Below are 27,548 nucleotides of genomic sequence, written 5' to 3'. Positions count from 1 at the left end.
GTCATAGGGCACATGCTACATCGTTTTTGAAGATAGACAAATGTTCCTCAAATTTGGTAAATTTCTGGTATACTTTCATGGTGATGGTAACATTAATGGCTGGATTTTGATTTTTGACCTCATGGTGATGGTAACATTAATGGCTGGATTTTGATTTTTGACCTATTTTGAGAATGTTAATACAGAAGCATAGTGTATATTAATATATTTGGCTCTGTCATCTTGTTTTATCCTTTTTTTTAATGCTTCTCTGTCTTCATTTAAGTTTTTTTTTTTTTTTTTTTGAGACGGAGTCTCGCTCTGCCACCCAGGCTGGAGGTGCAGTGGCACGATCTTGGCTCACTGGAAGCTCTGCCTCCCGGGTTCACGCCATTCTCCTGCCTCAGCCTCTGTAGTAGCTGGGACTACAGGCGCCCACCACCATGCCTGGCTAATTTTTTGTATTTTTTAGTAGAGATGGGGTTTCACTGTGTTAGCCAGGATGGTCTCGATCTCTTGACCTTGTGATCTGCCTGCCTCAGCCTCCCAAAGTGCTGGGATTACAGGTGTGAGCCACCACGCCCGGCCTTAATTTTTTTATTCTATGAGCGGTTTTCTTTGCTTTTATATTCCACCCATCTTCCCTCTATAGAGATATCTCAAAGTAGTGTTTGTGTGTGTGTGTGTGTGTGTGTATCTATATACATAGATTCCCATCATACACAGAGTAACATTACTAATATTTCTGATAGTGGGAACAATATAGGGTTATTGTTTTTTTATTTTGAAAACATTTCAAACTTACTGAATTGTGAGAATAGTATAATACTCCCCTGTATTTCTGTTCCTTGGATTCACCAATTAAAATTGCATAGCATTTGGGTCAGGCACGGTGGCTAATACTTGTAATCCTAGTACTTTGGGAGGCCAAGGTGGGTGGATTGCTTGAGTCCTGGAGTTTGAGACCAATCTGGGCAATATGATGAAAACCCGTCTCTACTAAAAATAAAAAATTTGTCCGGGTGCAGTGACTTACACCTGTAATCACAGCACTTTGGGAGGCCAAGGCGGGCGGATCACGAGGTCAGGAGTTTGAGACTAGCCTGACCAATATGGTGAAACCCCGTCTCTACTAAAAATACAATAATTAGCCGGTCGTGGTGGTGTGCACCTGTAGTCCCAGCTACTTGGGAGGCTGAAGCAGAAGAATCGCTTGAACCTGGGGGACAGAGGTTGCAGTGAGCCGAGATCATGCCATTGCACTCCAGTCTGGGCAACAGAGTGAGACTCTGTCTCAAAAAAGAAAAAAAAAAAAATTAACTAGGCTTAGTGGTACATGCTTGTAGTCCCAGCTACTAGGAGGGCTGAGGTGGAAGGATCACTTGATCCCAGGAGGTTGAGGCTGCAGTGAGCCCTGGTCATGTCACTGTGCTCCAGCGTAGGTGACAGAGTGAGAACCTCTCTCAAAAATAAATAAATAAAAATAAAATAAAATAACGTTGTGCAGCATTTGATAGCTGGGATTGGTGGTGCATGCCTATAGTTCTAGCTACTTGGGAGGCTGAAGTAGGAGGATCGCTTGAGTGAGCCCAAGAGTTCCAGATGAGCCTGGAAACAGAGCGAGGAGTCCTCTGTCTCAAAAAAAAAAAAAAAAAAAAAAAAAGTATGTTTTTCTAGTATGACTACTAGAATGTAGTCATAGCTCAAACTCCTGGGCTCAAGCAATCCTAACTATCACTGTCAGCCTCCTGAATAGCTGGGATTATAAGCATGTGCCACCATGCTCTGCTCACTTTTAAATTTTTTATAGAGATGGAGTCTCCCTGTGTGCCCAGGCTTTGATCACTTAGTTTAAGTGTTGTCTTTTTTTTTTTTTTTTAATTTTGTAGTTAACTGTTTTTCCTGTTACAATTAAGTAATTTGAGGGGACACACTTTGAAACTATGCAAATATCCCCTTTCTCATGAAATTTTCCCCTTAGGTTTAGTATCCACCACCTTCTTGAACACTTCCTTACTTTCTGGCACAGTAAGAAGTTCCAAACTCATCTTTTACTTTCCTTGACCTAACTTGTCGTAATCTCTGGGACTGTACAGTAGATATCCAATACATTTTACTGACACATGCCTTACACATTCCTTGTAATTAAGAGATTATCTTTTCAGAGGAATGTTGGGGCAGTGGGAGAGAGTAGGTCTTTAGGGAGTGACGCTCCTGTGCTGTTGTTCACTTGTCTCGATTAATGTACTTCTTGAAGTTTGTAGCTTTATATTCTTTATAGCTCAAGGACTCCTGTTGTCTTCCTGTTTTGAAGGTTTCTAATAACATTTAGAATTTTATTCCTTGCAGTGTTTACCATGCTATATGGGCAATTAAAATTGTTTTAAAAGCATCTTTTTTTTTTTTTTTTTTTTTTTTTTGAGATGGAGTTTTGCTCTTGTTGCCCAGGCTGGAGTGCAGTGGCACAATCTTGGCTCACTGCAACCTCTGCCTCCTGGGTTCAAGCGATTCTCCTGCCTCAGCCTCCTGAGTAGCTGGGATTGCAGGCATGCGCCACTATGCCTGGCTAATTTTGTATTTTTAGTAGAGATGGGGTTTCACCATGTTGGTCAGGCTCGTCTCAAACTCCTGACCTCAGGTGATCCGCGTCCCGCCCCTCGGCGCCTCGGCCTCCAGAGTGCTGAGATTACAGGCGTGACCCACTGTGCCCGGCCTAAGAGCATCTTTAATAATTACTTAAATATTCATATATGTTCTGCAACCAAGATAGCTTAACAGTACTAGAGCCATTCTGATCACTTTAAAATCTTAAATTCGCATGTGTTATGTTTAGATTTCTTAACATACTTAATTTTCATATTCAAAATTCTGCACAAAAATGTTACCTATAAAATTAAAAACTTTTTGGTCAGACACAGTGGCCCACGCCTGCAATCCTAGCACTTTGGGAGGCTGAGGCGGGCTGGATCACTGCAGGTCAGGAGTTGAGACCAGCCTGGGCAACATGGCGAAACCCCATCTCTACTAAAAATAGAAAAAGTAGCCGGGTATGGTGGCACACACTTGTAGTGCCAGCTACTCAGGAGGCTGAGGTGGGAGGATTGGTTGAGCCCAGGATGCTGAGGTTGCAGTGAGCTGAGGTTGAGCCCAGGAGGCTGAGGTTGCAGTGAACTAAGATTGTGCCACTGTCCTCCAGCCTGGGCAATATAATGAGACCCTGTCTCAAAACAAAAACAAAAAACAAACAAAAACAAAAACCAAACAAATTAGAATATATCCTATTATTAAACTATCATTTAAACTATTAAATACATGTTTCATTAGATTTAAAAGTTCTTTAACATAGCTGTCAAAAACGCTTCAGTTTTATATAGCGAATAAACTGGGAAGTGAAATTGACTCAGGAAAGTAAGATGAATAACTCGACAGAAGGAAAGACACCTCTATGGTCTTTAGATTAAAGAAAACAGGATTCTTAATATTAGAGGAGTGTAAGTATGGGTCACACTTGGATCTCTTTGCACTTTTAAATTAGTGGCCACATAATTGTAGTCAATTTAAAAACTGCTTTTATATTCTACTAACATTTTTCTTTCCTCTTACAGCTGGGAATGGAGGAAGAAGATGTGATTGAAGTTTATCAGGAACAAACGGGGGGTCATTCAACAGTTTAGATATTCTTTTTATTTTTTTTCTTTTCCCTCAATCCTTTTTTATTTTTAAAAATAGTTCTTTTGTAATGTGGTGTTCAAAACGGAATTGAAAACTGGCACCCATCTCTTTGAAACATCTGGTAATTTGAATTCTAGTGCTCATTATTCATTATTGTTTGTTTTCATTGTGCTGATTTTTGGTGATCAAGCCTCAGTCCCCTTCATATTACCCTCTCCTTTTTAAAAATTATGTGTGCACAGAGAGGCCACCTTTTTCAGGACATTGCATTTTCAGGCTTGTGGTGATAAATAAGATCGACCAATGCAAGTGTTCATAATGACTTTCCAATTGGCCCTGATGTTCTAGCATGTGATTGCTTCACTCCTGGACTGTGACTTTCAGTGGGAGATGGAAGTTTTTCAGAGAACTGAACTGTGGAAAAATGACCTTTCCTTAACTTGAAGCTACTTTTAAAATTTGAGGGTCTGGACCAAAAGAAGAGGAATATCAGGTTGAAGTCAAGATGACAGATAAGGTGAGAGTAATGACTAACTCCAAAGATGGCTTCACTGAAGAAAAGGCATTTTAAGATTTTTAAAAAATCTTGTCAGAAGATCCCAGAAAAGTTCTAATTTTCATTAGCAATTAATAAAGCTATACATGCAGAAATGAATACAACAGAACACTGTTCTTTTTGATTTTATTTGTACTTTTTGGCCTGGGATATGGGTTTTAAATGGACATTGTCTGTACCAGCTTCATTAAAATAAACAATATTTGTAAAAATCGTACTAATGCTTATTTTATTTTGATTGTATAGAAATAAAAAAGAAAATGCCTAAAATAAGGTTTTCTTGCATAAATACTGGAAATTGCACATGGTACAAATTTTTTCTTCATTACTGTACAGTGATGATGTTAATGACTTTGAAGCACTGAAAGTTCCTGAAGTGCCTTCTGAATCAAGGATTTAATTAAGGCCACAATACCTTTTTAATATTCAATGTTCTGTTTTTTTTTGAAAACTTGATATTCCTGTATGGTGCATATATATGATGCAGTTACCTAATCATGTTGAATAAATGGGCATGCCAAAAATTCTTAATTGATTTTTATCGATAATTTCAATTCTTCCTTTAACAATGTACAAAATGGTAAGGTTTGGTATATTTTATGTTTTCCTTTTATTTCTTTATATATATATATTTTTTGAGATGGGGTCTCTCTCTGTCACCCAGGCTGGAGTACAGTGGTGTGATCTTGGCTCACTGCAACCTCTGCCTCCCGGGTTCAAGTGATTCTTCTGCCTCAGCCTCCCGAGTAGCTGGGACTACAGGCGCGTGCCACTACGCCCAGCTAAATTTTGTATTTTTAGTAGAGATGGGGTTCACCATGTTGGCCAGGATGGTCTCAATCGCTTAACCCTGTGATCTGCCCGCCTCGGCCTCCCAAAGTGCTGGGATTACAGGCGTGAGACACCGCGCCTGGCCCAGCCATATTTATTTATATCTTAAATATTTAAACTTTGTGTAAAATTAAAATATCAGATTAGTTTGTTCCTATTAGAGTGCTTAACTTTTCCTTTTAATGCTGAGTCTCAGAATTTACTGCATGTGTGCATACATACAGTCCAGTTTCATGTTATCTCAAATAGAGTGTCATCTAACTAGTTGAGAAGACCAAATAAAACCCACTTTGAATGCATTTTATAAACTATTACAGCTTATATACCTACTCAGGTCGAACCTTTTGAGAAAGAAATTGATTGGCTTGATCTTCTAATTCTTATGTTTGACCCTAACTGAAAAATTATTTGTATGGTGTAAGTTAGAGCTTTTAGATTGTCACCTGATATTTATCATTATATTCATTAAACAGTGATTAGGAACTAGCCCATTTTAAGAAAATCTTCATGAGCTGCATATTTCTGTCAAGACTAAATAACAGATCTGATTGGGTATTTGAACTATGTGAATCTGTAGTTTTGTATCTTAATTTTGTTTGCGTCTCTAAATGTCTGAAGGCTCTCAGGATTTAGGTGGTGGGACTTAGCTACTGGGGAAGTAATTTTTTTGTTTTTAGTTTTTTGGATTCTAAATGTGTTGCACTCTGCTATGGTTAACTTAAATTTGTGCTTATCTGATTAGCAGTGCTGATAAAATAGGCATTTCACAACAAAAATTTTAACAGATTATCGGATTTCTGAAGGGACCTTGGATAACGTTTAGTGAAGCCACTCTTATCTGGTGCTTGACTGCAACATCCTAATCTGTAAAAGAAGGGAGAAAATAAAGTCAGCAATGGTAATTTCCCCCCACAAGGATGTTTTCCTTAAATATTTGTTCTGTTGTGGGTTGAATTATTTGAGATGCTCCTTTCTTATCTGATTAAGTATTATTGAATGAATTGATTGAATGAATGTTCAGACAGGGTCCACAAGCTTGAGAAAACGTTTAGATGACATATTTAAGTTCAGTATGACTGATATTATCTAGTTTAACTTTTATTTCTATTTAATTTTTACATAAAACAAGGAGTTAAAATAAGGATCAAATCTAAGCAAGTCCAGTAACAGCAATACAGAATACAAATAGGTTGGATTTCTGTGTTGTAAAGGTGTAATTTCTGTAGAAAGCAAATACCTTGCAAACATTAATGAGGAATTGGAGGGGATTACTTGCAAATATTAAGCTTTTCATCTGTGGACAGTGAACTACAGAGTAGGGCCAAAGGAAATTTGTGAAAAAATTCAGGTTCATATGCTGTGGATTTAAGTAACATCCTTTTATGTAACTTGTATGTTAAAATGACCTTTCTTCATCCATTTTGTTAAAGGGATATTTTATTAAATATTAAAAGAGAGATGTTAAATATCTAATCAGGTCTCATCCTGGGCCAGGCACAGCGACTCGTGCCTGTAACCCCAGCACTTTGTAAGGCCGAGGCAGGCAGATCACTCGAGACCAGGAGTTTGAGACCAGCCTGAGCAACATGACGAAACCCTGTCTGTACTAAAAATACACAAATTAGGCAAGTGCAGTGATGCGTGCCTGTAGTCACAGCTACTTGGGAGGCTGAAGTGGGAGGATCGTTTGAACCCAGGAGGTCAAGGCTGCAGTGAGCTGTGATTGTGCCACTGCACTCTAGCTTGGGTGACAGAGCGAGACCCTGTCTTTAAAAAAAAAAAAAAAAAATCCTGGTAGAGTCAATATAATTTTTCAACTGGGGAAATTTTGTGAGTGGTTAGTTCTTCAGGGCACAGGGGCTAAAACTTGAGATTTATTAATGTTCAGAGCTCTAGAATAATGCTGTCCAATAGAACTTCCTGTCATGGAAATATTCTACATCTGTGCTTTCCAGTATAGTAGCTGGTAACCACACATGACCTGAGCACTTGAAATGGGGGTGTTGTGATTGAAGAATGTTTTAACAAGTTTAAATAGCTACATGCGGCTGGTGCTGTGTTACTCAGCAGTGCAGCTCTAGAATCTATACTTTGAGGATGTGAGAATGGCCTCACAAAACAGCTCATTTTGCTGAAATGAACATTTATCAAGTGATTGCAAATATACCTTGTTCTAAATAGACATTAAGTTTTAGATTCTTAGGGTGAAATGATTGTGGTTTTGCTTTATAGAGAGGTATAATAAAATTCTTAATATATATATTTGAATATATAAATTAGTTTCTCTGAGCTAACTCAAAATTATTTGCATTACAAAATTTTCATTTATCTACAACTCTTTCAGATACATTGACTGAAATGAAATACTTTGACTATCCTAAGACCACGTTAGTGTTTCAGGCTGAAATTATGGGCAGTTTTAGGCACCAAGGCTTCTGGATTTATGTGGTTCTGGAGAACATAAAGGATTTAGGTGAATGAAGAGTTCAATTGGTTTGAACAAAGTGTGTGAGTTGTGGAGGGGTGATGGAAATGGAGGTTCCAGAGTAGAGAATATCTTAGGTGTGGGTTGAGGTTAACCAGATGAAGTGGAACTAACTGGGCTCGGAATGGAACTTTTTTTTTTTTCTTAAGAGACAGGGTCCCACTCTGTCACCCAGGCTGCAGTACAGTGGCACCATCATACCTCGGTGCAGCCTGGAACTCCTAGGCTCAAGCGATCCTCCTGCTTCAGCCTCCTGAGCAGCTGGGATTATAGGCACACCCCACCATGCCTGGCTAATTTAAACATTTTTTATAAAGATGGGGTTTCCACTAATTTGCCTAGGATGGTCTCGAACTCCTGGCCTCAAGCAAGCCTCCCGCCTCAGCCTCTCAAAGTGCTGGGATTACATGGATGAGCCACCATGCCTGGCCCCTGGAACTTTATTATAAAGGGAAATTTCTCCTTTTCTGTCACCACCTCCCAACTTACTTTTTAGTTTTCTTCTAGCCTTAAGGCCTGGGTATTTGTAGGAACTGGAAATAAGAGTAAACCCATGGTCTGGAAATGTTATGTGTCCACTGCAGACCACTAGCTTCCTTATGGAGTTCTTGATGGAAATGAAGATGTTTCTTCAAGGCAGCTTTTTGCCTAAGGAGACAACCCCACCCCCAATTCCAGTAATGATTAAGCGCCCTAGAAATTGTCCTCATAAGTCAGCAGGATAACTTTAGATTCAAATAATTATCAGTTAGACTTCGTGCTGTTGATCTTGGATTTTAGTGGAAGATCATACTCTTCATTTAGTAAATTGACACACAAGGTTTGGAGTACCATGAGCCTTCTATTGGAAAAGTAAAAGGGAAGGCATAATTCACAGTTCTTATACTGCTAGAAAGGACTCCCTCATTTAAGAGATGAGGAAACAGGCTAGGTGCACTGGCTCATGCCTGTAATCCCAGCACTTTGGGAGGTAGAGACGGGCAGATAGGTCAGGTGTTTGAGATCAGCCTGAGCAACATGGTGAAACCCCGTCTCTACTAAAAATACAAAAACTGCGGTGGCAGCGCCACTCAGGCGTTGGGTGACGCTAGATGGATGGACTGTCACGTGACACGAAGTGGCTCCAAACAGGAAGAGGACGGAAAAGATAACCGTCTCCAATGCTGAGACGAACCGGACCTGCAGTCACCACGAACAGCAAAGGTCAATATCTGACACAGCCAGCCTATCCTGTGCAGCCTCCTGGGAGTCCAGTATACCCTCAGACCTTGCATCTTTTTCAGGCTCCACCCTATACTGATGCTTCACCTGCCTACTCAGAGCTCTGTCGTCCAAGCTTTGTGCACCCAGGGGCTGCCACAGTCCCCACCACATCGGCCACATTTTCTGGAGCCTCTCTGTATCTTCCCATGGCCCAGTCTGTGGCTGTTGGGTCTTTAGGTTCCACAATCCCCATGGCTTATTATCCACTTGGTCCCATCTATCCACCTGACTCCACAGTGCTGGTGGAAGGAGGGTATGATGCAGGTGCCAGATTTGGAGCTGGGGCTACTGCTGGCAACATTCCTCCTCCACCTCCTGGATGCCCTCCCAATGCTGCTCAGCTTGCAGTCATGCAGGGAGCCAACGTCCTCGTAACTCAGTGAAAGGGGAATTTCATGGGTGATTCAGATGGTGGCTACACCATCTGGTGAGGAACCAAGGCAACCTTTGTGCCGGGAAAGACATCACGTAACTTCAGCACTTCTCACAATGTAACTGCTGTAGTCATATTAACCTGAAGTTGCAGTTTAGACACATGTTGGAATGTCTTTCTGATGCCCAAACTTTCAAGCACTTTCCAAATTTAATAAGGAACCATGTAATGGCAGCAGTACCTCCCTAAAGCGTTTTGAGGTAGGGGAGGTATCCATTCATAAAATGAATGTCGGTGAAGCTGCCCTAAGGATCTTCCTTTAACTTCTCTGGAGTATTATTGTGCCATACTGGTCTTTGCTGTTAGTAATAAAACATCAAATTAGGTTTGGAGGGAACTTTGATCTTCCTAAGAATTAAAGTTGCCAAATTAGGGCCAGGTGCAGTGGCTCACGCCTGTAATCCCAGCACTTTGGGAAGCTGAGGCAGGCGGATTACCTGAGGTTGGGAGTTTGAGACAAACCTGACCAACATGGAGAAAACCTGTCTCTACTAAAAATACAAAATTAGCCAGGCATGGTGGCGCATGCCTGTAATCCCAGCTACTCAGGAGGCTGAGGCAGGAGAATTGCTTGAACCTGGGAGGCAGAGGTTGCAGTAAGCCGAGATCGCACCATTGCACTCCAGCCTGGGCAACAAGAGCGAAACTCGGTCTCAAAAAAAAAAAAAAAAAAAAAAGAAGTTATGAAATTATTCTGATTGGTCTTTAATCTCCATTGTCTTTGATTTATATTACTTGTTATAAATGGAACGCATTAGTTGTCTACTTTTTCCTTTCCATCCCTTGCAGCACCCATCCCATTTCCAACCCTAGTCTTCTATTTCCTCCTGCCAGTCTCAATTGAATCAATGGTGCAGGACAGAAAGTCAGAGTAATTTCCTTCTTTACTCACATTTCTCCCCACTTGTCATCTTTTAACTAGTCTTTCACAAGGATCCTCTGAAACCCACTCTGTGCCCCAAGCACAGATCCCATTACTTCTGCTTTCGTATTTCCTCAGGTAAAAGTGGAGGGTGCCTTTTGGACCCTCCTCATAGGTTGTCTCTGCATACACGAACCTAACCCAAATTTGTTTTGGTGCCAGAAAAACAGCTATGTTTGAACAAAGATATCGTGCAAACTGTACTGTGAACAACAGTTGGTTTAAAATATAAGGGGCAGCTGGGCGCGGTGGTTCACGCCTGTAATCTCAGCGCTTTGGGAGGCTGAGGTGGGTGGATCACGAGGTCAAGAGATCGAGACCATCCTGGCCAACATGGTGAAACCCCATCTCTACTAAAAATACAAAAATTAGCCGGGCGTGGTGGCAGGTGCCTGTAATTCCAGCTACTCAGGAAGCTGAGGCAGGAGAATCGCTTGAACCTGGGAGGCAGAGGTTGCAGTGAACCGAGATTGTGCCACTGCACTCCAGCCTGGTGACAGAGGGAGACTCCGTCTCAAAAAAAAAAAAAAAAAAAAAAAAAGAGGGGCAAGGAGGAGGATGCATTTCAAAAGCCCGATTGATGTGTTCAGAGCCAAATTAAGAGGAGTTTTCATATCAAAAATTGGCTACCATTTTTTTTGTCAGAGTGTCTGATGCAGCCACTCATTTGGCTCCCCAAAATTCCTAGACTGGGTTAATAAGGTCATACTGTGAATGCCTCACTACAAAATGACTTGAGTCCAGTGAAATCTCATTAGGCTTAAGAATATTTCAGGGATCCTTAATGTTTTGATTTTTGTTTTCTGAAATTAGATTTTATTTTGTCTTATAATTTCAGTTCATCTAAATTGTGAGTTCTGTACATGTGATGTCTGACTGTACCATTGACTGTTCTGGAAGTTCAGCATTGTATGTCTCTCTCTACACTGTGGTGCAGTTAACTTGTGGAATTTTATGCTAAAAATGTAGAATAAAGACTATTTTGAAGATTTGAAAAAATAAATAAATAAAAAATACAAAAACTAGCCGGTATGGTGGCGCATGCCTGTACTCCCAGTTACTTGGGAGGCTGAGGCACAAATCTTTTGAATCTGGGAGGTGGAGGTAGAGATTGTGCCACTGTACTCCAGCCTGGGCAACAGAGTGAGACTCTGTCTCAAAAAAAGTGGGGTGGGGTAAGGAAATGGGCCAGAGAAGTTGAAGTACCAGGGCCAATGTCACAGTGAAGATGAAATAAAGCCAGTTAGTATCAAATTCTCCTGAGTCTTGGTAGAGTGAGGCTCTTCCCCTCATTCCTTTAGTTATTTGGTTCTCTGCTTTCAGCTACTTGGACTAGCCTTATAAATTGCCCAACTTTCCCTTGGATGACTGTCAGTTTTCTTCTCGTGAAAAGTTGGAACTCCCAATAGTTTGCCTGTGGTCTCAATATTTAGGAACCTAATTCTGCTTCTATGGTACATGGAATACATAATTTTGAAATGGAGTCATGGCTTTCCTAATGATCCATTTTGTAATTCACCTAACAGCTGAGGAAAGTCCAGAGAAGGAAGAACTCATGGTTAGTAGACAACCTTGAAATTGAGTTGCACTGGCTGCCTTCTCTTTTTGGTCCGCTAAAGAGTATTTATCATCTTAGATTCAGCTTAAGTTGTGGACAAATATCAAGGGGAAAAGTATTTACACTTAACTTTGGAATCACAGTTTTCTGGGTTGTGCCTCTTTACCCTTCAACTTTGGTGGTTCTAAAGAGGGATGATTATTAGTTGCTTTCACTAAGGAAGGGAAGTTCATGATGTAGCAACTATAGAGGACCTAGCTTTTTGAAGAGTCAATTGAAATACATACCTCAGTTTTTATTATCAGAAAGACGCAATGATAGTCACTATTGTAGGAGAATAAAGGGGGAAAATTCCCCTGGCCCTGGATGACTTGGATTCTGTGCTTTTTCTCCTAACAAGGCCCTCATGTTAGATCTGGTCTTGGCCCACATCCCTAACTTCATCTGGAAGTATTCTTTGCCCTTCATCCACTTCATTCCATCCATACTGTCTTTTATTCCAACATGCCAGTCTCATTTCTTTTTTCAGACCTTTGTATTTACTGTTTACTTGCTGAAATATTTTTCTCCCAGATGTTTAGGTGGCTCTTTGTTATTCAAGTTTCACCATATATGACACCTCTTCTGAGAGGTCTTGCCCTGGCTAACCAATTAAAATAAGCCACCTGCAATCCTATCACTTTTTTTTTTTTTTTTTTTTTTTGAGACAGAGCCTTGCTCTTGTTGCCCAGGCTGGAGTGCAATGGCACGATCTCGGCTCACTGCAACCTCTACCTCCCAGTTTCAAGCAATTCTCCTGCCTCAGCCTCCTGAGAAGCTGGGATGACAGGCGCCCGCCACCATGCCCAGCTACTTTTTGTATTTTTAGTAGAGATGAGGGTTCACCACATTGACCAGGCTGGTCTCGAACTCCTGACCTCAGGTGATCCACCCGCCTCAGCCTCCCAAAGTGCTAGGATTACAGGCGTGAGCCACCGCACCCGGCACCCCCAGCCTTTTTTTTTTTTTTTAAAAGAGAGAATCTTGGTGTGTCACCCAGGCTGGAGTGCAGTGACTTGATCTTGGCTCACTGCAGCCTTGACCTCCCAGGCTCAAGCGATCCTCCTGCCTCAGCCTCCCATGTAACTGGGACCACAGGCATTCACTACCACACTCAGCTAATTTTTTGATTTTTTTGTAGGGATGGAGGTTTCACTTAGTTGCCTAGGCTGGTCTTGAACTCCTGAGCTCAAGCAATTCTCTCATCTTGGTCTCCCAAAGTGCTGGAATTAACATGTGTGAGCCACTGTGCCCGGCGTCCTATCACATATTGAAATTTTTTTCTGTATAGCATTTATTGTTGGCTTTAAAAAATATTTGTTTAGAGTCTGTCCCCACTTCCACCCCTGGAATGTAAATGCGATGGGAAGACAGACCTTCTCTGTCTTGCTTACTCCAGAATTCCTAGTGTCTAGGACAGTGTTTGGCACATAACAGGCACTCAGTAGATATCAAGGAAGGCAGTGGGTTTGAAATCGGGAGGTCTTAGATCTGGTCCTGGCATTGTCCCTAAGTCACGTTTGTCTGTGATCAAGATCCTTTCCCTCTTTGGGACTTGCTTTTTTCATCTATAAACTAGAGGATTGAGGTAGATATCTCTAAACTCCCTTGTAGATTCATTACAACTTCTTCAAGCCATGGAGGAATCCTTGATATTTGCAGCAAAATAATCCCTCTGTGCCTTTCAGTCTTCCAAACCATGCTTGGGGTCGGGGGACTTTTCTTGTCTAAAGGCAGTGCAAGGCTAGCCCTAAGCACTGGACAGTGAAGCCCTTGGACCATCACCCTATGGCAACTGTTGCCCAAATGTCCAGTACCTGGCTTGTTCCTGGGCTTGTTTCGTGGCTTCCTCCAGAGCCAGTCTTCCTGCTTCCTCTTCCTTTTGCCTCCTCTCCTCTGCCTCCAGCTGAGCCTTCTCTTCTTCTTCCTGTTTTCGCCGCTGGTACTCCAGTCGTTCCTCTTCAGCCATTTCCATCAGGCGTTTTTGTTCTTCTGCTAACTGCATTTCCAATTCCTTTTGCCTTTGCTTCTCCGCCTCTGCAGAATAGAAAAGGGGGTGGGCTCAGCATGGATCAGTTTTGGGGAAAACAATTTTCTGATCCAATTCTCAAATCTGTGATTCTGAAGGACTCCCCGTGAGAAATTTTGCAGTTTACCTGCTAGCAGGCTGCCACATCCTCTCTGGGGAGTACCTTAGGCATTAATTTACTAATTTAAGAGTCCTTTATTAAGCACCTACTACGTGTAGTATACTATGCCGTTAATACAAAGCCTTGGGGAAGAATTTTTCCAGAGCCCGGTGTGTTTATGTGGTGGTATGAAGCTGGGTTAGAGAGGAGTGTCAGATCAGGGTCTAGAGAAACTTGGTGCTTCCCGGCCGGGCGCAGTGGCTCAAGCCTGTAATCCCAGCACTTTGGGAAGCCGAGGCGGGCAGATCATGAGGTTGGGAGTTTGAGACCAGCCTGGCCAACATAGTGAAACTCCAGCTCTACTAAAAATACAAAAAATTATCTGTGCATGGTGGCGGGTGCCTGTAATCCCAGTTACTCGGGAGGCTGAGGCAGGAGAATTGCTTGAACCTGGGAGGCAGAGGTTGCTGAGATCACGCCATTGCACTCCAGCCCAGGTGACAGTGCGAGGCTCCAACTCAAACAAACAAATAAACAAATGATTTTTAAAAAGAGGCTGGTGAGATTCCACATATCAGCACCTGAAAGTCTGCCCTGAAGCTATCCAGATGTTTGTGGCTGTTTCCGTCTGCTCGGGAAGGAAGCAAGGAGTAGGACTGTGTCTCCAATTTAGTAGCTCCTGAGCAATGCCGAAAGGGCAAAGGGAAGGGCAGGATCCCGGTTCAGGAGATTGTTGGATTGAGAGCAGGACTCTGGAGTCATTTCCACAAGCAAGTCATTACTTTCTTATTTAGCTCTATATTAACACACTATAGTCATACATAATCACTTTGAAAAAAATAGTTTATATATTATTTAGAGTGCTTAACACACTAACGCCTAGGATAGGAATAAATGAACACTCACAGTTGGATAAAAATGTTTCTGCCCCAAATAGAAGAGAGAGGCTAAGAGCTCAAAACCCCCTCACCGGCCCTCTCAGCTTCCTCCTGCTGCTTTTTTCTCTGTAGTTCTCGCAGTTTCCTCCGAAACTCCTCTTGCTGTTGCCGGGCTCTCTCCTGGGCTGCTTTCAACCGGAGCTGCTGCTTTCTCTCCTCCTCCTCCTGCCGCTGCTGTTCTTCTTGGAGTCTCTGTTTCCTCAAGCTGAAAAAACACAAGATGGTCAGGGAAATGGCAGAAAACACTGAGGCATCCTTGTGAGATAAGCCAACAGACAGTGCCCATGGGGGAGACTCTGCAGCCCACATGCCACAGGGAGCACCCTATTCCCAGGAGACTCAGTTTTCCAAGGGAGGCCAGGATTGAAGAGCAAAGAGCCCAGGGGGCTTGAAACCAGAAGCCTAGAAGTTTCAGTGCACAGCTCTGTGCTCTGGGGCAGGGGTCTTAAGTTCATTTTTCATGCTTATGATTTTGAAACTCCTGCCTCACAGGGTTGTGAAGATTAAATTACAGTTGAGGCCTGTGAAAGGGCCCAGCACGTTGCAGACAACAAAGTGCAGGGGCTTGACAAATGTTTGCTGGACTGAATCTCAGAGCCTTCTCAAGAAGATCTCAGGGTCATCAATGTGAGTAACCCTCACATGGGGTTGTAAACTTGAAAGAGAGTGATATTCAGCAGTGTATCAATCAGTGCACATGGTTGAGACGCTGCAGCTTATCTCTGGTCAGTGTTGTTCCTGGGAAAACTGAGGATAGAGAAAAATGACATATGCTGTTTTAACTTCAGGGCATGAGTGTCAGAACCAAACATTGCCCCTAGGGGAGGTCAACCGCTGCCTTTTTCTTCTGCTTTCTAACACGGCTGTAGTCTCTTTGGCTTGCCCGACCTACCGGATCTCTTCTGCACGTCTCTGCTGCTCCAGCTCCAGCTCCTCCTCCATCTTTTTTGCTCTCTCCAGCTGCTCCTGCTGGAGCTGCCTTTGCTCTTCCTGCTCCCTTCTCTTCTTCTCCACCTCCAGCCGCCTCATCTCGGCTCTTTCTGCTCGAAGCCTGTCCCAGGAAGCCTTCTCCTGCTCCCTCTTAGTGAGGAGGGCCTAAGAAACCAGAGTATTCTCAGTGCAATAAACAGATGGGTCTGTCTCAGCAGTGAGCCCTTCTCCACCCAAGATAGTGTTGTCTCTAATCAAAGATGGAATCACAAAACAGACTCCACACTCTGCCCACAGCTGCAGAGACTTAGCCACCACCAGCTTGGACTTTCGGGTCCGACTGACCTGGATTCAATGCTCTCTCTTACTTGCTTTGGGATTTAGGGATCACAACTTAAACTTCCCAATATTGTCTTCCTCATGGTCTACTGCCAGGATTAGCTGAAATAATGAAAGTGCCAACAAAATGTCCAGTACATGGTAGGTTCTAGAGTTCTCATCCCTGGCTGCACTTTAGAATCACCCAAGGAGCTTTCAAAAATTACTTGTGGCTGGGTGCAGCAGTTCATTCCTGTAACCCCAGCATTTCAGGAGGCTGAGGTGGGAGGATTGCTTGGGCCCAGAGGTTCAAGGTAACAAGTGACCTATGATCATGCCACTGCACTCCTGGGTGGCAAAGCAAGACTCTGTCTCAAAAATATAAAAACAAGGGGCCGGGCATGGTGGCTCATGCCTGTAATCCCAACACTTTGGGAGGCCGAGGTGGGCAGATCACCTGAGGTCAGGAGTTCCAGGCCAGCGTGGCCAACAGGTGAAACCCCATCTCTACTAAAAATACAAAAATTAGCCGGGCATGGTGGCACAGGCCTGTAATCCCAGCTACTCGGGAGGCTGAGGCAGGAAAATTGCTTGAATCCAGGAGACGGAGGTTGCAGTGAGTTGAGATCTCACCACCGCACTGCAACCTGGGCGACACAGCAAGACTTTGTCAAAAAAAAAATTTTTATATATATATATATATATGAAAACAAAACTACTTGAGGCCAAGACTCTACCCAGACCAATGAGAATCTCTAGGTGGAAGGCCTCAGTTGTTAAAAAGTTTCTTGAGTGATTCTAACATGAAGCTAGAGCTAGGAACCACAGGTTCTAGATAGAAGTCATTTTACTGGCCGGTCGCATTGGCTCACACCTGTAATCCCAACACTTTGGGAGGCTGAGGTGGGCAGATCACCTGAGGTCGGGAGTTCGAGACCAGCCTGACCAACATGGAGAAACCCTATCTCTACTAAAAATACAAAATTAGCCAGGCGTGGTGGTGCGTGGCTGTAATGCCAGCTACTTGGGAGGATGAGGCAGGAGAATTGCTTGAACCCGGGAGGTGGAGGTTGCAGGGAGCCAAGATTGCGCCATTGCACTCCAGCCTGGGCAACAAGAGTGAAACTCCCTTAAAAAAAAAAAAAAAAAAAAAAAAAGAAGAAGCTGCTATTTTACCAGGGGGAAATTTTAGGTTTAAATGGGTCAGACTCACATTTAATCCCATAGAAACTCACCTTTCCAATGGAAGGTTGTTCTTTCAGTTTATATGAAGGTTGTCACAGCTTTCTTTTTCTCCCTAGTGCCTCTTTCTCAGAAATATGCCTATGAAGGGAACCTTGAGAGGCAAGCCTTCTAGGAACTCTGTGTATCCAACTCAGAGAAAAACCTCCTTGCTTTTTAGCCTTTGCAGAGGCAGCATAGTGCTATGGATTGACAATAAATCTAAGAAATGCTGATGATCCCGCAGTTTCAGAAAAGTTTTGCCCATAGGTTAACATTTTCATCTGTTGTGCAAAGCAGAATTGTGTGATCCAGGCAGCTGGGAGGGACTGAGAACTATAAAGGAAAATCTTCCTGGAATCCTTTTTGGAAGTCCATGAGCCATAAAATAAGTAAATAGATAATAATTTAAAATGGTGACAAGAGTCGTGAACTTGGAGTCAAAGGACCGAAGCTTAAGTCTTGTCTCTACCACTCAATGGTTGTGCAGTTTCTGGCAACCTGCATTTAACTTTTTCCAGTTTCTATTTCTGGATCTGTAAAATGGGGCTAATCATACCTGGCTCACAAGGGTGGTTGTAAAGGTTAATGTAACGTGTGAGTTTAACTGTAGTGGCTTAGCTGTGTGTGTATTTGTAGTGTTTAAAGCTACTTTGTAATTTTTTTGTATAAGATGTCAAAATGAAGTTCAGTACCTTAGTCTCAGTGGAAGAAATAGTAATTTATTCCAACAGCAGAGGAAAAATGGGCTGTTTTGGTCTTACTGACAGATGACGTATCTATATGGCATTCTTTTTTAGTTAATTGCAGGGATTTTCTTTTTTCTTTTCTTTTTTTTTTTGATTAGAGATTGAGTCTTGTTCTGTTACTCAGGCTGGAGTGTAGTGGAGTGGCATAATCATAGCTCACTGCAGCCTCAAACTCCTGATTGCAAGCAATGCTCCTGCCTTGGCCTCCCAAAGTGCTGGGATTACAGGCATGCGCCACTGCACCCAGCCTAATTGCAGCAATTTTCAAGGGTAATTTTTCCTTACACTCAGTTTTTCTCTTCAGACCTCCACATTAGAATCAAGGACCCTGGAACCAAGTGACTCTTACACCTTGTTTTTTTTTTGAGACGGAGTCTCTCTCTGTCACCCAGGTTGGAGTGCAGTGGCATGATCTTGGCTCACTGCAACCTCTGTCTCCTGGGTTCAAGTGATTCTCCCACCTCAGCCTCCCGAGTAGCTGGAATTACAGGTGCGCAACACCAAGCCTGGCTAACTTTTGTGTTTTTAGTAGAGATGGGGTTTCACTATGTTGGCCAGGCTGGTCTTGAACTCCTAACCTCGTGATCCACCCTCCTTGGCTTCCCAAAGTGCTGGGATTACAGGTGTGAGCTACCACGCCCGGCCCAAAAGCACCTTGTAAAAGCAGGTGTACAAGCTGTGTACAATAGGTGTACTACACACCTATGGTAAGCTGTGTACGAAGGTGTACTATATGTGTACAAGCTGCTTCTCTCTGTTCCAGCTGTATACTGCAGAAACGCAGATTAGGAAAGCAGGAATTTCCACAGCCTTTGGGAGGCAAGTAATAGATGAGCCCTAGCCTAAGTCAAGGAAATATGCTCGGCTCTGACAGTCAGTATCCATGTTTCCCTGTAACCATGAGTCCTGTACCTCTCAGAGATGGGTGCTGTGCTCATTTCCTATTCTTTACAGGGTGGACACTTGCCCTGGCAATGTGCAGGCCTCACAGAATGCATCATCACCTCAGAGGGGCTTTGCTACCCCTGCATCTTTGATTAGGTCTGGCTTCTTACTGGGGTCAGAAGGTACCAAAGTAGAACAATAAGACCATTAGGTAGTCGAGCTGTTTTAGTAAGCGCAATATAATTAGGGGCAGCTTTTCCCACCTCTGCAGTCGTGCCAAGTGAGAACAGAACTTCCTCTGTCAAGCTGAGGACATCAGACCCTACCTCGGAAGGGTCCTCACAGCTTTTCTCTTCTTTAGATTCCATGTTGCCAGTGACAGTTGCAATCTGGGAGGGTGATGATCTTCCATCTAGAGAAACTTGGCTCTCCTGGGCATCGTATTTGGGAGAAAGCCAAGGGTCCTCTACAAAGGAGTCTGAAGCGAAGGAACCTCTATTTGAGGTGTCTTCTGTTTCGTCAGAGTTGACATCAGGCCCACTCAGCTCTGCCACTGTCTCCAGATTTCTTTCCTTCTGTGTCCTTTTCCTTTGGGGTCTTGGTTTTTTTTCTAATTTTTTTTTACCCTTTGAGTCCTTTGACTTTCCTGGGGGAGAACAATTGGGGATAGAGATATAGCTGAGTTAACTTAATGTGATCACTAGACATCCTTTTTAGTAACTTTTTTTTTTGAGACAGGGTCTTGCTCTGTCGCTCAGGCTGGTGTGCAATGGCACGATCATGGCTTACTGCAGCCTCGACCGCCTGGGCTTGTGATCCTCCCACCTCGGCTTCCTGAGTAGCTGGAACTGCAGGCACACCACTATGTATGGCTAATTTTTGTATTTTTTGTAGGAACAGGGTTTTGCCATGTTGCCCAGGCTAGTCTCAAATCCCTGAGCTCAAGCAATCCGCCCACCTTGGCCTCCCAAAGTGATGGGATTACGGGTGTGAGCCACCGTGCCTGGCCCCTTTTTAGTAACTTTTAAGAGTTAGCATGCAGTGGATTCACCTGGGGTGCAGATTCCTGGCCCCAGCCCCAGAATCTGGTTCAGTGGGAATCTGTATTGTAACAAACACCCCAAGTGTTTTGGGAAGAGTAGTTCACAGACCACCCTTTGAGAAACTACCTTATCCTCTTTGGATCAACTGACATTCAACTGTCTTGTTATTAAATAAGTTCTATTTCAGCTGGCGTGGTGGCTCACACCTGTAATCCTAGGACTTTGGGACGCTGATGTGGGCAATTAACGAAGTCAGGAGTTTTAAACCAGTTTGGCCAACATGGTGAAACCCCATCTCTACTAAAAATACAAAAATTAGCTGGGCATAGTGGTGGGTGCCTATAATCCCAGCTACTTGGGAGGCTGAGGCAGAAGAATTGCTTGAAATCGGGAGGCGGAGGTTGCAGTGAGCCGAGTTTGTGCTACTGCACTCCATCCTGGGTGACAGGGTAAGACTCCGTCTCAAAAAAAAAAAAAAAAAAAAGGTTCTATTTCACTCTGACTTATGGAGGGGGCAGGACCATCCAGAGGGGAGGCTTGTACACACAGCTGGAAAGTCATGCCTTGAGAGTCTGACTTGAGGTTGCAGCTTTGTAACCTGGCAAAGTTCAGCCTTCCACACTCTAAGGACCCTTCCTTCGCTTCACCTTTGGTGGGGGCACCACAAGTATCTCCTTTTCCTAATTCCGCTAATGCTACCCAAGTCATGGGCTACAAAAATGTAAACTCAGCAAGAAATGAACAAGCAAATCTCAAAAATAGGTTTCGCTCAGGAGCATATCCATTGCTGTCCTTTCTGGCAGCACTGGATTTGTTTGGAAGCTCTTTTGAATCATGTGGACAGTAAAGGATGGGTGTAAGTTTTAGGCTAAAGAAAGTCTTCGGAAGCAACGAAATCCGAGTTCCTGGTTAGGTTCAACATAGGGAACCAAGACAGAAACCGTAGCTTGGAAGATCATTCAACACTTGTGGCATCCTTCCCCTTCCCAAATGCTCTCACTACCCAATACTCCGATTATGTGATATAGTTATTATTTTTTGGAGGCAGTGGCAATAGAATCTGTTGGGAGTCAAATAGGAAAGGTCAAACCCTGGGTCTACCACTTTACTGTCTGATCTGCTTGATATTATGTAAGTCACCCAACCTTGCTCAGCCTGAGTTATGTGAATATAATAATAACACTTCCTTCATGGAGATGTGAGGATTTAATGAGATCACATATACAGAGTCCTAATAGAGTAGGTATTCAGTAAATAGGTGCTGTTATTATTATAATTTCCTTTCTTGGTGATCACAGGCCTCTAGGCTCCCCGTTTTCCTGTATCTCTGTCTATTAAGATACTGACATGACGTAAGGCTGCAATACCATTTTAGCTGTAGTAGTCAAGGAGACTCAAAACAGAGAGTTTGTCCAGTAGGATCCATGCTAATTATCCATACTACCTCCCCACCCCTAACAGAAGTCTTCTCCAGATTGTTACTTGCAGGCACACTCTCTTACCAATGGCAGCCTCTGCTTCCCTGTAGACCTTTCCTTCTCTCTCCCTTTTGGGTCCTTTGGTTTTGTCTTTCTTGGGTTTTTTCTTTCTCTTGGACTTGTCAATCAAATCCCTCTCCTAAAGGTGAAAAATCAAGGAAGGGGACCGTGATATGTATAGGAAATGAAAAAAATCCATCAAAGAAGATTATGTCGAACAAGGTGACAGACTGGCTTAGAATGGAATTTGTGTGGGTTCCAGGTGAAGTAGAAGAGTGAATCTTAGAGAATGCAGAGCTTATGGGGAGATTCAAAGGTTCAGCCTTTGATGTAAAACTGCTAGGTATAATTTCATAAGAGGAAAGAGGAAGAAAAAACACTTAGGGCCTGCTTCCTTTCTTAGTTTCTAAATCATGATCTACAGAGCTGGATCAAAGTGAAATAGTTTTCACCTTTGATAGATTGGTGTTGCCATGATTAACGGTTAACTATTCTAAATCAAAGCCAGCTTTATTCACTGCAGAATTATTTGCTAACTTTCAGGAAACCTCAGGCAGATGACCACAACTATGTCAGTCTTCACTTTTCCCCATGGGCTAGAACAACACAGTGGTTCCTCCTAAGAGAGGATGGCAGACTATCCACTCAGTACCTTTGTAGGAATTAGAAATGGGGCCGGGTACGGTGGCTTATGCCTGTAATCCCAGCACTTTGGGAGGCTGAAGCAGGTGGATCACTTGAGGTCAGGAGTTTGAGACCAGCCTGGCCAACATGGTGAAACCCTATCTGTACTGAAAAAATACAAAAATTAGCTGGGAGTGGTGTCACATGCCTGTAATCCCAGTTACTCGGGAGGCTGAGGCAGGAGAATTGCTTGGACCTGGGAGGCGGAGGTTGCAGTGAGCTGAGATCGCCCCACTGCACTCCAGCCTGGGCAACACAGTGAGACCGTGTCTCCAAAAAAAGAAAGGAATTAGAAATGATGTTCCATCTTCAGGAGGATGCAGCCCAATGTGGCTGTGCAGGGCTTGGTAAGCAGACCACAGGCTGGACCTCAGTGCCTCCCTCATCCCTTTTATCAGGTGCCCTCATATAGTTAGCAATCTATACAACTGTACATGGTATCCTTGATGAACTCAAAGTAGGGCTTTCAGACCAAGCTTTTAGGGGTTTACACTCACATGACTGATGCTGGCTGATGTCTCCTGGCTAAATAGTCCTGGTTCAGCCTTCCCTTCTCTTTCTCTTGGAAGAAGAGATGTATACACAGCGCTCAACTTCTTGGGTGACTCAGGCCCGTATCCCAGAAGTCCTTTGTGTAAGTGGTGTATATCATAGTCTCTGCCCCTTTGAAAAGAGCAAACCAACAGGACCAAACTAAAGAAAAACTCTGGTGGAAAGAAAGAGGGCAAGTGAACCAACATCGAGCACCTGTTCTCTGCAGGCACTGTGCCTGACATTTGACATACTTAGTCAACTCTTTTTCTTCTGCATATCCCATGGTAAAGAAGATTAGAAAGATTGGTCTTCACTTTTGGGGTGTCCTCAGGATAAACCCTAAAACTTAGACAGTGGGAGAAATAGTTTGCTCTTTGGGGTTGCATATTTATGCTTTTAATTGAATGGCATATAATTATTTAACTGAAATTTCTTCTATCAAAGGATTAGCTGGAAAAAGAAAGTGACCTTTAAGAAAGATTGTGTTAGGAACATGTAACTTCCATTCATTCCTTTATGCCCTCTGAATTCTTTTTTTTTTTTTTTTTTTTTTTTAGATGGAGTCTTGCTCTGTCCCCCAGGCTGGAGTACAACGGCACAATCTGGGCTCACTGCAACCTCCACCTCCCGGATTCTAGCGATTCTCCTGCCTCAGCCTCCTAAATAGCTGGGATTACAGGCACCTGCCACCACGTCCGGCTAATTTTTGTATTTTTAGTAGAGACAGGGTTTCACCATGTTGGTCAGGCTGGTCTCAAACTCCTGACCTTAGATGATCCACCAGCCTCAGCCTCCCAAAGTGCTGGGATTACAGGCACGAGCCACCATGCCTGGCTACATGCCCTCTGAATTCTATCCTTGATCAAATTCAGCCACTAAAAGGTCATGTGCTGTGTTGGTTTTATCCATTGTAGAATTGCTGTCACTCGCTGTTTGCCCTGATGATAACTGACTTATCCCCTCTGGGTAAAAAGGACACTGAAAAGCAGCCACATGGATTGCAGTGACAGCAGCAATATCAGCTACTGTGTGCCTGCGGTGTACCAGGCCTGGTTCTGGGCATTTTATTTTATTTTTTTAGCTAAATGAGTATTCTCTTTATTGTGCTCTGCTAGTACAGGGCCTTACTGTAGAAACTTGAGAAATATTTGTTGAAGGAGGTGAATGGAATTTCCTGTAAATATATGAGACTTTAAATCATTCAATGTCACTCTATAAAAGCCTATAGGAGAAGTCTCCTTTAGAATTTAGTGCTTGGAAAACCTTTAATTTCCCTGAGGAATAGCTATGCTGCAAATGAGAACCACAAACCTGATCGTTTTGCTCTTTTTTTTTTTTTTTTTTTCAGAAATCTCTATGTCAGGAATCCCTCTGTCAAGCCTTAAATTAAGTCACAAAGGCTATAATGACTTCTGTGAAATGTTTGTGTTTTTTTCTTCTGATTTAAAATTTTTTTGTGTGTTTTTTGGTGGGGCTGGTTGTCATAAGCATTTAAAATACATTGTGAGGAAAGAGCAGGTATAAAATTCTAAAAATGGAGTTCCTCTGGTGGCTGTCTTACTCATCCAAGTGCCTTTCCCCCTTTATTCCTGGGGAACACAAAAACTTTCTGACCCAGGAGGGAATCCTTACATTCCTGGGCAGGTGATGGCAGGTTCTCAAGTCATCGAGGTTTTCAGGAGGTCACAATAGGCTGCAGTTCCAGATGGAAGCAGAGAGGCCACACCAGCTGCCACTACTGAAGGTACTTAAGTGAAAACACTATGCCTGACAGGCCAGGCTTGCAGTAAGCACATTAGTACAGTACACAGGAAGCACTCAATACAGGCTAGCAATTATTATTAATATTGGTGTTAAGATTATTAGCATTATTTATTTTACTCAGAGCTGATTGAATGCTGAGGGGAGAAACCCAGGTTGAAGTAATAGATTTCAGCTTTCTAGGCATCTCTGTAGATCTCAGATTGGACAAATGGAAAGAGCTGGTCCCACATGGTTAGAGTTAACTTCACTCTTTACCCAACCAGCCAAATAATAAGGTTTAGGTAGGAAACACATCACAGTATAATCATCCCCAAGAATCTTTGTTTCTTAGACAACCGTTTAATTTTGGCTGTCGGAGCACACTGTCAGCTGAGAACTCCCATGCCTGTCTGAAAAAAACCAAACTAAATCAATTAAAAATACAAACAAAATAAAAGCAGAGAAGCCCATGTTATTACAACTTTGAACACTTACACCTTTTGCACAATATCTGCCTCTGGGGTCTGGATGTGCTCAGTTTGGGAAGCCCTGAGAGAGTCAAGGGTCATACTCTTTGGCTCTGAATCTGTGAAAACAGAGTATCAATCAATAAAGGACAACAGGCAGTTATCCTAGCAGGAGATCAGACATGGAAAAATGTCTACCTGGTGAGTAGCCAAAGGCATGTAAATTAGAACAATGACGTAGGCTATACCTAGAAAATTAGCAAATACTTCAGAAACCAGGGCTGACACATGGCAAGTAACATTAAAATTAGTATTAAAATATCCTTTGGGAAAGTGATATGACAGTATGTATTGGCAATCAGAAAAATGTTCTAGCCTTTGATCAGGAGTCTAACTCCTTGATGTTTATCATAAGGAAAAATTCAAAAGAAGAAACAAGCTTTTGTATCAACTTACTTCTTATTAAATTACTTTTTTTTTGAAACGGAGTCTCGATCTGTCACCCAGGCTGGAGTTCAGTGGCGTGATCTCGGCTCGCTGCAACCTCTGCCTCCTGGGTTCAAGTGATTCTCCTACCTCAGCCTCCTGAGTAGCTGGAACTACATGTGTGTACCACCACACCCGGCTAATTTTATATTTTTAGTATAGATGGGGTTTCACCATATTGGCCAGGCTGGTCTTGAACTCCTGACCTCATGATCCACCTACCTTGGCCTCCCAAAGTGCTGGGATTACAGGTGTGAGCCACTGCGCCCGGCCAACATTACTATTAATAATGAAAAATTAGAAACAGCCCAACAAGGGAGAAGGGGGAAGTAATTTATGATACATTAACTTGACATTTAAAATTATGGTTAAACAGACAAATAAGCAATATGGAAAATATGATACGACAAGTAAAATTTCATTATAAACTACAGAATAGTGTGTTAGAACTCTATAAAATCTGGATGGATACAAACTAGAAAACAGAAAAAGGAAATAATAGATAACACTGGGAAGTTTAGGTGTGTTGGTATATTTTTTCCTAAAGGTTTAACATTGAAAAGCAAGTTGATTTTAAAAAACAAATGTTAGGCTCACACCTGTAATCTCAGCACTTTGGGAGGCCAAGGCGGGCAGATCACCTGAGGTTGGGAGTTGGAGACCAGCCTCGTTAACATGGTGAAACCCCATCTCTACCAAAAATACAAAATTAGCTGGGTGTGGTGGTGCGTGCCTATAATCCTTGCTACTCGGGAGGCTGAGGCAGAATAATAGCTTGAACCTGGAAGGTGGAGGTTGCAGTGAGCCCAGATAGCACCACTGCACTCCAGCCTGGGTGACAGTGTGAGACTCTGTCTCAAAAAAAAAAAAAAATATATATATATATATATAGTTATATATATATATATCTGCAAAAAACATTTTTTTTTTTTTGAGACAAGAGTCTCACTCTGTTGCCCCAGCTGGAGTGCAGTGGCACAATCCCAGTTCACTGCAACCTCAGCTTCTTGAGCTCAACCAATTCTCCCCACCTCAGTATTGCAAGTGGCCACTACCACAGGTGTGCAACACTACGCTCGGCTAATTTTTCCTATTTTTCGTATAGACAGGGTCTCACTACATTGCCTAGGCTGGTCTCGAACTTCTGGGCTCAAGCGATCCACCTGCCTCAGCCTCCAAAAGTGCAGGGATTACAGGCATGAGGCTCCATGCCTGGCCAAAAAACAAATGTTATCTTATGAGGATATGAGGCCGGGTTACACAGGCCACACAGCTAGTGGTCTTTGTTGGGTACTCTGAAGACCATGTTGGGTTACTCTTTTAGAAAGAAGAGTCTCCAGACTAAGACTTCATATTGGACTAGTCTACATCTTATTTTAGTTACTTTAAATAATTTTTTGATTATGGAAGATACATTTTATTGCAGAAAAATTGGAAAACACACACACAAAAAATCATAAAGAAGAAACAAAACTCCCACAGTCAACTCATAACTATTAGAATGACTACAATTAAAGACTGTACTGAGATTTGACAAGGATGTGGAGGAACTAGAACTCTCATCTACTGCTGTTTGGAACGTAAAATCGTACAACCACTAAGGAAAATAATTTGGCAGTTTTTAAAAAAGTTAAATATATACCTGCCATACCATCCAACTGTTCTACCCCTAGGTATTTTACCCAAGAGAAATGAAAGAAATGAAAGCATAAATCCATACAAAGACTTGTACACAGAGGTTCATAACAGTTTTATTTGTAATGGTCAAAACTGAAACAGCTCAAATGTCCATCAAAAGACAAACAGATAAACTGGTGTGTATATATACAATACAATATAACTCAGCAGTAAAAGGCAATGAACCATTGATATACTTGGCAACATGGATGAATCTCAAAATAATTATGTTGAAAGAAATAAATCAGGCCGGGCGCGGTGGCTCAAGCCTGTAATCCCAGCACTTTGGGAGGCCGAGACGGGCGGATCACGAGGTCAGGAGATCGAGACCATCCTGGCTAACACGGTGAAACCCCGTCTCTACTAAAAAAATACAAAAAACTAGCCGGGCGAGGTGGCGGGCGCCTGTAGTCCCAGCTACTCCGGAGGCTGAGGCAGGAGAATGGCGTGAACCCGGGAGGCGGAGCTTGCAGTAAGCTGAGATCCGGCCACTGCACTCCAGCCCGGGCTACAGAGCAAGACTCCGTC

The 27,548-nt window shown here is 42.8% G+C and overlaps 2 protein-coding genes and 1 pseudogene across 2 annotated transcripts in view; 2 read left to right on the top strand and 1 right to left on the bottom strand.

The window, feature by feature from the left end:
• SUMO1 (small ubiquitin like modifier 1) overlaps window positions 1–4,424 on the top strand; it is a 31,799-nt gene extending 27,375 nt beyond the window's left edge. Inside the window, exon 5 of the mRNA XM_007965883.3 lies at window positions 3,585–4,424. Coding sequence (XP_007964074.1) covers window positions 3,585–3,653 — 69 coding nt within the window. The 3' untranslated portion in view covers window positions 3,654–4,424. The remainder of the gene's footprint in view (window positions 1–3,584) is intronic.
• A 1,370-nt stretch (window positions 4,425–5,794) lies between these two features.
• The window catches only part of KIAA2012 (KIAA2012 ortholog), a 148,440-nt gene continuing 126,686 nt past the window's right edge, over window positions 5,795–27,548 (bottom strand). Inside the window, exons 18-26 of the mRNA XM_007965877.3 lie at window positions 24,886–24,976; window positions 22,611–22,776; window positions 21,454–21,568; window positions 19,235–19,554; window positions 15,698–15,900; window positions 14,838–15,010; window positions 13,556–13,775; window positions 8,013–8,171; window positions 5,795–5,902 (exon numbers count right to left, since the gene is read on the bottom strand). Of these exons, the coding sequence (XP_007964068.2) occupies window positions 8,033–8,171; window positions 13,556–13,775; window positions 14,838–15,010; window positions 15,698–15,900; window positions 19,235–19,554; window positions 21,454–21,568; window positions 22,611–22,776; window positions 24,886–24,976 (1,427 nt within the window). The 3' untranslated portion in view covers window positions 5,795–5,902; window positions 8,013–8,032. The remainder of the gene's footprint in view (window positions 5,903–8,012; window positions 8,172–13,555; window positions 13,776–14,837; window positions 15,011–15,697; window positions 15,901–19,234; window positions 19,555–21,453; window positions 21,569–22,610; window positions 22,777–24,885; window positions 24,977–27,548) is intronic.
• Window positions 8,590–9,710, top strand: LOC103217661 (DAZ-associated protein 2 pseudogene; annotated as a pseudogene).

The sequence above is a fragment of the Chlorocebus sabaeus genome, chromosome 10 (assembly GCF_047675955.1).
Source record: "Chlorocebus sabaeus isolate Y175 chromosome 10, mChlSab1.0.hap1, whole genome shotgun sequence".
In the NCBI taxonomy this organism is placed as follows: domain Eukaryota; kingdom Metazoa; phylum Chordata; class Mammalia; order Primates; family Cercopithecidae; genus Chlorocebus; species Chlorocebus sabaeus.
This window is presented reverse-complemented; position numbering and strand designations above follow the sequence as displayed.